The sequence below is a fragment of the Scomber japonicus genome, chromosome 7 (genome assembly GCF_027409825.1).
Source record: "Scomber japonicus isolate fScoJap1 chromosome 7, fScoJap1.pri, whole genome shotgun sequence".
NCBI classification, from domain to species: domain Eukaryota; kingdom Metazoa; phylum Chordata; class Actinopteri; order Scombriformes; family Scombridae; genus Scomber; species Scomber japonicus.
Genome location: NC_070584.1, coordinates 26,441,096 through 26,452,974, shown reverse-complemented (window position 1 = coordinate 26,452,974; position 11,879 = coordinate 26,441,096). Strand labels below are relative to the sequence as shown.

The following is an 11,879-nucleotide window of genomic DNA, read 5'->3' as shown; positions in this document are numbered from 1 at the left end:
TGCTATTTTAAGTTAAGAGTTAAGATTTTGGCAATTCGTTTATATGTTTTATATGGTATTTTATTTACCCACAACCCAAAAAATATTCTAAGTTATTTTATTCAGTAAGTTATTTAGATATTTAGATTAGTTACACTGGCAAAGGTGCACAGATCCTCTTTTCTCACATAAATGTCACGTCTCCTTCAGTATACTGGAGATAACCTTGGTACCATTCTCACTTGAAAAATTGGTTTAATAAAATATAATGAAGTGACACATTAACAGTCCTAGCTTAATGTTATTGCTATTGCTATTGGGACATACTACTATGATTGCTTCTTCTGTTGTTCCACTACCTTCCATCACTGCACTGTCAATGAGCTGTCACTGGTCTGTGCTCTTGGCGGCTCAGTCAATGTGACGTATCTTCCACTGCGCACATGATTGTGACAAAATAGACAAAAAAACATTCTGGCTTCCTGCAAAATGTGACCAGAAGTTTTGGAATGCACTCAGTGACTCACTCGGTTAGTCACATATATTTGACTGTGTAAGGCTGGCCCTGAACATAAGAATCACAATGTTTGTGCTACCTCAGAATGAGCCCTTTATATCTACAAAGGAAGTGGACCCCCTTTCACAGTGCCCGCCATGTTGCACTGCCGTGTTTCTAGCGTAGTCCATTAATGGACAAACTAAATGCTAGAGGGCCTGTCGTGTTTTTCACTTGTTTTTCAGCCCATGTATGTTCTCCTTCATGCTTGGAAGTGAAGGATGTATACAGTTGGTTGCAATGTGTAATGTGAATCAGGACTGTCCTCCCATGACAAATGTCACAATAAATAAGCAGTGGGCGGTTCAAATGATGTTTTTGTATGCAAAATGTCCTCATTAGGTGTAAGAATGAATCGAGGGATTAACCCAACCGTGAAGTCTGCCACTGTTGGTAGCCATGATGATGAAGGTTGCCTAACTTTAAGGACATAGACATTTGAACCCACACTACATGTTCCTCTTTAACCCAAACCATGATCTTTCCCTAAATGTAACCAAGTGATTTGTGTGCCTTAACCTAACCAGACCTTAACCATGGCATTGTCACATATAAAACACCATTATTTTCTACTGTGATTTTTGATGGATTTGGACTGTACAGACATATGATTATTGCAATGTGTTGTTCTGGAGTGTAAGTTCAAAAATGTATTTGGTTGTTTAATTCATGGGACTTGTTTTGTTAAAGGTGGGTTAACAGTTAATGCAATCAATGATCAGGTCTTTCTTAATGATACTGAATATATAAAACATGGCATCGACTATCATAGTCCAACAGTAAGCAAACAGCCCCTTGTGTATGTTGTGGGAAACCCCTCCTGCTTCTTTCAGCTGATGCTTGCTGAGTTATCATTTTACTATCCCAACCAATCCTCATCCCTCCTGTCTGCCTCAAGACATGCAGCTGAAGCATCCTGGAACATACAGAGGGAGGGAGGGAGGGAGGATAAGGAGGAAGAGTAAGGGAGGGAGATAGAAAGATGCAGAGTGTACTGCCGAGTGGCCAGGAAGTAGCCCTATTGTTTTCAGGGTCACATCGCTTTTCCTTTCAGAGCCACCAGAGGTCTGTTCTCTCCCCTCAGGCTGTACGTCTAACATAAACAAAACTCCTTGTCGCCATAAACCGTATCTTGTCTGTTTTTCCTCCCTTATTTTCAAAAGGACTGAGAAAAGGGTTTTATATGGGGTTGTACAGGGCGAGGTGTGGTCCCTGACACACACTAATACACAGCCCTACTGCAGCAGACATACAAAGCATAGCATAGAAAAGCAGGATTTTTTAAATTACCAGCTGTAATCACATCTATATTAACAGGACATCTATTTGCAAAAACAAAAACAAAAAACTGGTTTTACTGGTTTCTTATATTTTCACTTATGAATACACACTGGTGGTTAGAATGTAAATGATCACATATTGCCTGTAAACCACATTTGACCTCTTCCTGGTTTAGCACTGACAGCACTGCCTCTGACCAGGTCTGCTTTACGATTGGACAGAGAGGAGAAATAGTAGGTGGGAGGGAACACACCTTAGTTACAAGTTATCCATTAACTTTTCCTTCTGGGAAGCAGCTGCAGAGCACACCTCGTTTAACCTTTGCACATTTCTTCCATTTTACAAACAAAAAAGAAGTAAAAATGGAGAGTTTATGCTGATGTGAAATGTGAGAGCCGACAGACGACAGGTGAACTCGCTGAAGCTACAGAGAACTACACAGACAGGTGACCAGGTAAGATTTGAAATGCAAAGCCAGAGCTTTGAAAGCCTCGTCTACAGGCTCTGTTGCACTGTGTAAAGATCATGTGACTGTTGTGGCTTACTGGTTGGGCTTATCTTGTAACTGATAATACAATAATTATCAGTTATTGTACTACAATGCAATACAAAGTGCCTTAATGTGGGTGGCAAATGGAGCAAAATGTGTTAATGTAATAAATTATTAGATAAACACATGGATTCAGTTGCCAAAGGGTGACGGACTATTCAGAGTTCCTGCTGTCATGGTTGATGAATTCCATTTTTTTCTCAAAGCATAAAAGATACATAACCAAGGTGTTTACACTTCAGTGACCTGGTTACCAAGTTGTTTTACTGCACCTTGATTAACAAGCATATATGTAATGAATGTAGTAATGTTGTATACCATTATGTATACTTTGTATCAAAATGATAGCTGTTTATATATTGCAGTCATATTCCTATTGCACTCTTTTGCTAGTGACAAATGCTAACCCACATGTTGTTGGCCACTTGCTGTTTTTAACCAAAACAGTACTGCAGCTTGCTCAGTTTAAAAAATTTCTTCATCTCTAAGAAGCATACATTTTCTAATAATTTATTCAGTAAAGGAGCCAGGTGCAAAAGCTGATGTGGGTGCTGATGCTATTAAATATTAAATATTGTCATTTTGTGGTCATAATGCAGGACATGTCATGTTGTTTTGGCAGCATAACATAACCAAGGTTGGCTTTTACTCATCGCGCCCCTGCAGGTTCTTTATTGACACAGCCATTATTCTCAGGTTGAAAGGCAAAAACCAAACATGGCATTTAAGGGCACTTCACTTAAGCTCACACTGTATGACCTTGATTCAATTAAACTTAAGGCAAACAACAACAGTAAAATAAGTTGAACATCATTCAAAGGTGTAGTTTTCGTGCCAGAATATTTTACACAGTCTATGATTCTTGATTTAAAGATAAGAGTTAAATAATCACACTCATAAACAATGTCTCTGCCAGCTGTTTTTGAACTCACTGCATAATCAGACCGTATGCTATTATCCTTGACAAACAATGGCACAGCCTGACTCCTCCACAAATTTTCAAAGCAAGACGAAAATACTTAACTTGGCAGTGGGATAAGAGGGAAAGAGGGAGGCCTGCACGCTGCTCTGTGGATTGTTGGGGCGAGGGTCAGCTGAAGGACGGCTCTGTGATAATCTGTGTAGTAGGAATATCTATGATTATTGCAGCCAGGTTGAGAGAGATTGAGATATTTGCTTGGTCAAGTATGATTTGTATAATTGTCACATGAAGTCAAATGTATTATCAAAATGCACTGGTTCAATTTCAGTGTTGTTTTCTTTTTTTTCTATATTAAGCTCAAACTACACCTCAACTGGCATAATCAGATTTCTAACTATAAAATTGCTTAAGGTTAATTTGACTGTTCAAAGGAATGTTATCACACTCTGCGAATGAAATACAATTTTGATGTTTAATTCAGTTTGCTGACAGAAAGAACATTTGCAACCCTCTGGCAATCATTAGTGTCTATAAACTGACACTCAACTCATAATTTGGGGCACAAAAACCAAAGAATGATTAAGAAAAATGGACTCCTTGCTTTGAGAATAATATTCAAACACAAGCATTTGCAGATTAAGATGCAAACACATGCTCTTATGCTTGCATGTTTACATACAAACACACACAAATATGCAACACTGGCACACAGAGAAACTCACAAACACTAGTGCATCTGACACACATTGATCTTTCGCTCCCAGGCTTCTCTCTCATAGCTCCCGGTCCTGCGCTGCTTAGTGTGTATATTTTGTTGTGCTCTGCCTTTGTGAGGACAGAACAGGAAGAGATAAAGGCAGCCCTGTTGGTGTGTTTACAGCCAACACTGCTGAAGAGAATAGCTGTTTAAGACGAAAGGGAAGAGGCCTAATTGCTGGCGGGGACCCTGTTGTTGTAAAAAAATCACCATGGAGCCAAGAGACAGATACACACATCTTAATCTAACCTTAAATACGAAACAATCAGTATTCGGGAAATTAAAAAAAAAAAAATTAAAAAGTGGATGAAAGCCTAAATGACTCTTTCAAGATTGGGAAGCCATCAGAAGTGTGGGGGGCCAATATAATTTGTTCAAAACTTGTATTTATAACAGTGTAGTGTTTCCACTCCTCCAAGAAACAAAGGATAAAAGTAAATAAATAAAACAGAGAAATCAAAGAAAGACATGTGTATTCTATAAAACATAAGAAAAATATGAACCAGACAACTTTACAACTTACAGTGAGCATGTCAATCTTTCCAGGATGCCAGATGTGAAACATATTTTCTGAGTTCAATTACTCAGGTACTTTCAGGGATTCTTATGTATTTCCATTTTAAGCTACTTTGATTTTCACTAAATTCTTACAGCTGTAGTTACAGATTAATATGTTACATGAATTGGCTTAATACTTCACATTAGCTCAATTTTCAGCAGCTACAGCATTACATTGTAGCTTACAGGTTTGTGCAATGATCATAATCCATAAATATAGTATATGATGAAAGTACGTGGCACTGAAAGTGGCCCTTTTGTATGCACAATGACTACTTCTGTTTTGTTCTTTCCTTTATTTACATTTTTGACAGTATTTTGTTTTACTGCTTGAATGCTGTTGCTACTTTTCCTTCAGTGAAAGACACAATCCTTCCTCCTCCACTGGTGGATAGTCTGCTTTCTTAGCAAAACAATCAGCATGTGAAAAAAGTCCTGACATGAAAAAAAACCCCACAAACCCCCCAAAGATCTTGAACATCTTAGGACAACACTTAGAGGTTATCCGTTACAAAATTACAGGTGCTAGGAAGGCATGCTAAACATAAACTACAGTTAGTGAACAGCTAACGGCATGGATAAGAACAGAATTTATGTGACTGTATCCTCAGAGCTGTGCTGTAAATACAGTGATCCAACCCATGCATGCAAATATCTGGCAAATATGCAAATACCGGTACAGAAAGGTTCTGTTTCCTTCCAACACAAGTTATTGTAGATGACAGGTTTGTATTTGCATTGAGAACATCAGTGAGGCACAGAACACAAGTGTGAAAGTGTAGCATCAAAACTTGAACCCATGATACAGCGGGATTGGGATTGGGATTGAAAACAGGTACAAAATCACTGAGAACAACAAACAAATGTATCATTTAAACCTAATGTTAGTCGTATTTAATGACATTTTGTGGTGTCTCCTGTGTTGTAGGAAGTTGTAATACATACAATCACATTCTTTCACACACACACACACAAAATTGTTTTGCCAGTATTTTGTGTCAGCTAGACCTTTGGAGGAAGGTTCTATAGTTTGTGGGCCTTCCTGTTTGTGACATACTTTTCCTGCTGTGGATGATTTCCTCCTGAGTTTTTGACAGCCCATATTCAATTATGATTTCTGGATTTCAGGGATCCAGGCGACATCTCCTTTTAATGATTTACTCCTCATAGATACTAAGTGAAATATTTAGGTCATTTGATTGTTTGTGTTCTTTTTGAATGGTTCAGTTATGAAATATGCATTTTCTTTGCACAAAGAATCCAAAAGAATTCAAAGCCACAATGCATTTGGGGTATTATGGCTTTATAGTTTACTGATATCCCACATAAATGAAAAAGCTGATGTTTTCCCATTTGTTGCAAGATGTAAAATTATGCTGATTTAATTTCCTATTTTTCTCTTCCAGTTCCTCTAAAGTTTTACTTGACTGCAGCAAGTGGACTCTGGCTCATGTTTCAACTCATACATGAAAAGATGATGTTTCCACCACCTTTAACATTTTACTGAACCAAGGACTCCCTTGTCACTCAACCTTGCCACTTAGTGGAGCTCTGAGGGTTCAGCTGCATCCTGGTCAAGAGAGGTCTTCCAGACAACTACCTCCCTCATCTGGGGAGATGCCTGCTCTGCAACATTTCCCCCAGATCTGCTGAAGAAATTAAAATATCCATCCCAGCAGTTACAGGAGTTTAGCAGTCAACTGTTTTAGAAAGAGAAGCTCTCAACTAACAGGCTACAGAAACAGAGTTTTGATATATGTGTGATATACTCCCATGATCAATGATTTGATGATAGAGTTAATGGTACCCCAAAGTAAGAGACAGATCTCGTCCAATAAGCAGCAAATTAAGCCACACAGGAGAAGTCACTCCCTAAAAGAGACTATATAGACAAAAGCAAAGCCAGATGGAACTATCATCAAATGGGACACTCTCTACTACAGCTACAACAGCACAAAATGGTAAGAATTCACCAACATCTGCAATTTCATTTCTGCAAAATGCATTTATTCTCAGAAAAAGAATAGCTCTGATACTTGCCAGTGTTCGTCTAAACGGGACTTTAGATTATTTTGGTAAATACAGTCATCCTAAAACAAGTGATTTAAAGTGAGGATTAGTTTGTTCCACATTTGGGTATTTAGGTGCTTTCCACAAAGAGAATGATGAAATCCCCATTGTAAAATCAACATATCAGGTTAAGTAAGATGTAAAAATGTTATTTTCTTACAGACACTTCAACTAACCCGACAGACAAACCAACCTCTCACAACTGGGAGTTCCTGGTGGCCGTCCTGGTCACAGCCATCTCTGTCTCCATTATAATTGCCCTTCTGGCTAAATGTCAGGTGGTTCGGCGCTACCTTGCCAGCTACAGACACACACGGCTGAGTGAGACAGACACCGTTAGCCATTGTGACCCAACAGGTTTGTGTGTTATCCATTCGACATAGTGAATTATATAATGAACTTAATTTTTGTTTGCACAGTGGGCAAAGTGCTGCTACCTTTGACATTCAGCAAACATAGCCTGTTTACAATTCTGCATTTAAACCAGTAGTGCCTCACAGATGATGAACATTAATGTTTTGGAATTAGGGACATCAGTCTTAAAGTTAAAAAGTTATTTAGCACGACATAATACAGTAAATGTTGATACTTATGTTTTGCTGTTCATTTAGTTTCTAGTCCCTGAAGCTTTGACTTTAAATTTTTCCTCCTGGTTGCATAGGAAGTAATACACATTGTGTTTCACAGGAGCTCCAATATTAAGTCTGAAATAATTATTACACAATAAAAATAACAATACAAAAAACATGGCATAAAGCATTATTGCAATAGTGTGTTTAGCTACTGCTCAATTTGCAGTGGGTCAGATCAATGTGGTAAACCTACAGAGAATTATCATCTAACTGCAGTTCCTCTCAGCCTTATGGAGTGTTTAACCATCTTTTAGTTCATTGTTTTGAGCTTTACTTACTGCTTGAGCATGTAATAGACCCGAACTGTGTCAGGGTCATGTTTTGCTTTGCTCAAGCTTTAAAAGTACACACGGGTAGATGACGTCAAAGACACTGTTAAGTTGTGCATTTCAGATGTTGATGAATACATCCTAACTTGCAAGAGTGGAGACCGCTGTTCACTTCCAACCATACTGGGATCATTTTTCAAAAACTGTATCTGTGATTGTTGTGGTGTTTCTGTTGCCATGTTGATTTAGGTTGCCTAACTTTAAGGAAATAGTACCTTTAACCCACACCAGGTTTCAAGCAACCATTTAACTCAATCCATGATCTTTCCATCATTTTAACCAGGAGGTTTTTGTGCCTAAACCTAACCAGAGAGTTGTCACACCATACAACTGTTGCCCCCTATTGGTACCACAACTTCATACATGCATGTACATTTCACGCCTAGGCAAAGCCAAACGTGACACTGACACTGTGGACCAGCAGATGTGTTACACGCTTTGGTGTAGGTGTGGTACCGGGTTGTGCATTTGCAGTTTGTTGTGAATCAAGTACAGCAGGTTTATCACCAAAATAATACAATTATACGATTATCACATCAATGTAGGGGATGAGTAATGCACACTTAAGGCCTAAACTGGAACAGGAAGGAATGCACTAGTATTTCAAAATATTTATTTCCTGTGCTTAATGCGGTTTAAACCACACATAAACCAAATACTATCTGTTATGGCCTAAAACTACTGAGAACAGTGACTGCTTGTGTGCTGATAGCTACAATAAGTAAAAATTCATTTGGAAGTTAAAGTTAAGTCACATATAAGTGAGTAAATCACATAGATTCAGTTAATTCATCCTTATTAATGGTGCTCCAGGCAGTGTATCAACATGGCATGCATCTTTTCATGTCTTGTTTACATGTTGTTTTTTAAATATATTTCATGAATACGGATGACACTGTCAATCAGAATGACATATTAGGCTTACTTTTTAATGATTGTTGGTCTTGTTTCCAGGCCTAGAGGTGCAATTTGCCATGCATGAGGGACGTGGAATGAACCCTCACTGTCTCCCTCCTGTGACTGAGGAAGACGATGACGGCTTCATTGAGGACAACTACATCCCAGCCAGTGAGAGGGCGAGGGCTGAGAGAGCAGCGGAGAACATGGAGGACACAGAGGAGGAGATGGATGAAATTGAATTTACCATTGGTTAGAAGGTGTGGCGCTACTTCTCCCCTGAACCACCAATTCCACTCCCACTTTTTCTTTTTTCTTTTTGGTTGAGATTACAAAACGAGCACTTGTTAAACATTGGGTAAGTTTCAGAAAAGTATAAAGAAATGCAGATGCCATTTTTAAGAGCATTTTCATTTTAAGGACACAGAATGTTTAGAATATTCTCAGAAAAATAAATACAAATCAAGTAGGTCAAGCTTCATGCTTACTGTAGCTGACTGTTCTGACATGACTGTAATAATCATACGTTTTTTTTATTCTAAGAGATTATGAAAGCCATAAGATTTCTTCCAACAACTGTAAATATGAACCTTAAACACCTTAAAATCACCTCTGTATTTGTTGACAGTTATTTGCTTGAATTGATTATGTGGTTGATTTAATCCTTTATTATTTAGACTGAAAACCAAAATTGTGCAAAATGTAAATAGAAATCTGTCATATTTTGTTATTGAAACTTAAGCAAAGATATAGATATAGATGGATGGATGTATATTGTGACAGAAGACCATTTTTTGTGTAATTAAGAAGTCTGCACTTGTTAACTGTTGACAATTTTGAATGAAATGTCTTCTCTCAGAGTGGCTTTGTAAGAAAAAAAAATACAAAGCTTGTAAATTCTTAAATTGTACTGTTACTGTTACTGTAGATTGTGATTTCTGATCTTTTTAAAAAGCTGAGTACAACATGCTATGAAAATATTTTTCAATTAGAAATATAGAATTTGAAAAAAACCTGACTGCTACATGAAAGATATAGGCCAGAACACCAGTTCAATCATAGTAAAAGGTGTACCCTACTTGTAATTTGTTACTTTCAACTCTCAGCTGCTATTTCCAGGATAGTAACAATAGACTGGGACTCTCAAAACTTATAATGTGGTTTTATAAGTGCATAGAAGCAATTTGCAAACAGTTTGACCTCAATAAAAATCCAGTTGTAAGTGGAACTGTAACATTGTTTCTGTCTGCATGGCCCATTTTTAAATTCAAAACACGGGTGAGACTCTCCATTCAGAATATTTTCCCCACATTTTGGTCTGGTATTAAATAATCACACCCATCTTTCTTTTTAAACTTTACAACACTGGTAACAACAACGGTAATTAAGCTTGACACAGCGTCTCAGATGGAGGCCTGGAGCGTTTGGGATCCTCTGAGACCATCCAGCTGATGAGAGCGGTCTGACAGGTCTGTGTGAAGCTGTCAGGCGAGGCTTTACCCGGAAACACAGCAAGTCAATTTCACACAGACCCGCCAGAGCAAAACCAGGAAACCTAGTTATCCTGCTTTTCAAAATACATGTAAAGACTTCAACGGCTGTTGTCAATGGCTTTCTAAATTGATACAAACAATATAGAGGCTCAATTTAAGAACATTATGACATATTATTTAAAGCCCACAACCAGTGTAAACATACTATAGAGTATGTTTCATAAATGTAGGTTAAATGTACATGTTGGTTATTAATCAGTAGTGGAAGTAATATTTAGACCCTTTACTTTAGTAAAAGTACCAGTACAACTATATATAAAATACTCTTTTTCAAGTAAATGTGCATTAAATGTTTATTTAAGTAAAAGTACAGAAATATCCAGCAAAATGTATCAAACTACATATGTTGCATGTATACCTTGTTTAAAATACAAGGCTGTATTTAGAGCTGAATGATACTCAGACAGAAAATGAATTGGTAACATTTGAAAAAAAAAAAAGAATTAAAGTAACTAAACTATTAAAAAGCTCTGTTGTATTTGTGCTCATTGTAAGCTGAATGTCTTTGGGCTTTGGACTACTGGTAGGAACAAAACAAGACATTTGAAAATGTTACATGATTTGAAACTGTGATGGCTGTTATGATTTTCTGATACAAATGAACACTTTAGAAAATCTTCATAATGCACTTACAATGTAACTGATGGGGCCCAAAATCAACAAGCCTCCTTCTGTGCATTTAAAACAAGGAATTGAAGTATACATGTGGCAGATATCCACTTTATATGACTAACTTAGGATTGTGGCCACTATTGCTTACATTGAAAGCACATTTGAAGGAGATGGTTTATTGCCAATATGAACAGGAGGAATGGCAACAGTGAGGAAAACCTCTTTCAGTGTACATATGGAAACCTGACTGTTGATTTAAGACAGACTTGAAAAAGTGGTGGAAAATACATGTCTGCAATTACTGTACCTAAGTACAGTTTTTGGGTACTTTTACTTTACTTGAGCATCCATTTGTTGCTAATTTATACTTTCACTTCGGTACATTTAAGAGGGAAATACCATAAATTCTACTCTACTACATTTATGTCACAGCTATTTTACTAGCTACTTCAGATCAGTATTTACATGTAAAAATGATTTTTTTTTTTTTTTTTTTTAATTTCCATTTAATTTAGATCACTTATAGAGGTATATTTTCACCTTTACATACAAGTTTGTCAAGAAAATCTGCATTAAATCCTCTTTGATTCAACGTTATAAGGCATCAAAACATGACAAATACTGAGAGTGATGAATACGTTTTGCAAGCACTATAATAATAATGTATTATTTGCATACTTTGAATACTAAGTCTATTTTACAGCCAATATACTTTTATAGATGAATTATTACTTCTAATGCAAGACTTTTACTTGCGATGGAGTATTTTTACATGGCTGCATTGTTATTTTACTGAAGTAGCAGTTCTCAGTGCTTGTTCCACCATGCACTGTGTAAAACCAGCCCATGCAGTCTCAGCGCCTCACTACGGGAAGTGGAGTCCCCGCATTTACGGTAACTTGACGAACGGCTCCGGAAAAGCAGCGAGTTGCAGTGAAACGCAACGACTGAAGAGAGTGGAGGAGAGGAGGAAGGAGGATGATGGGAGCTAATATTATTCCATCTAAGTGACCCATATCTTAACAGTAGACCGAGAGTTATATTATCTAAGCGAGGACTTCTCCACCAAAGATGTCTGCGTCGGCGGTATTTATCCTCGACCTGAAGGGAAAGGTAAGTTTGTGGCGACTTGTTGTTGTTGTTGTTGTGGGTGGAAGTTGGCGTGAGGACTATAAATGAGGCA

General features: G+C 37.5%; 2 protein-coding genes across 2 annotated transcripts in view; both read left to right on the top strand.

Annotated features, from left to right (window-relative positions):
• The first annotated feature begins 2,099 nt into the window (after positions 1-2,099).
• On the top strand, positions 2,100-10,499 carry c7h1orf210 (chromosome 7 C1orf210 homolog). Its single transcript, XM_053322807.1, has 4 exons — positions 2,100-2,270; positions 6,010-6,564; positions 6,836-7,030; positions 8,589-10,499. The coding sequence occupies exons 2-4, from the start codon at positions 6,510-6,512 to the stop codon at positions 8,786-8,788; spliced, it is 450 nt and encodes a 149-aa protein (XP_053178782.1). The 5' UTR covers positions 2,100-2,270; positions 6,010-6,509; the 3' UTR covers positions 8,789-10,499.
• A 1,185-nt stretch (positions 10,500-11,684) lies between these two features.
• Positions 11,685-11,879, top strand: part of ap1m3 (adaptor related protein complex 1 subunit mu 3) — a 29,890-nt gene continuing 29,695 nt past the window's right edge. The window contains exon 1 of the mRNA XM_053322800.1: positions 11,685-11,809. Coding sequence (XP_053178775.1) covers positions 11,768-11,809 — 42 coding nt within the window. The 5' untranslated portion in view covers positions 11,685-11,767. The remainder of the gene's footprint in view (positions 11,810-11,879) is intronic.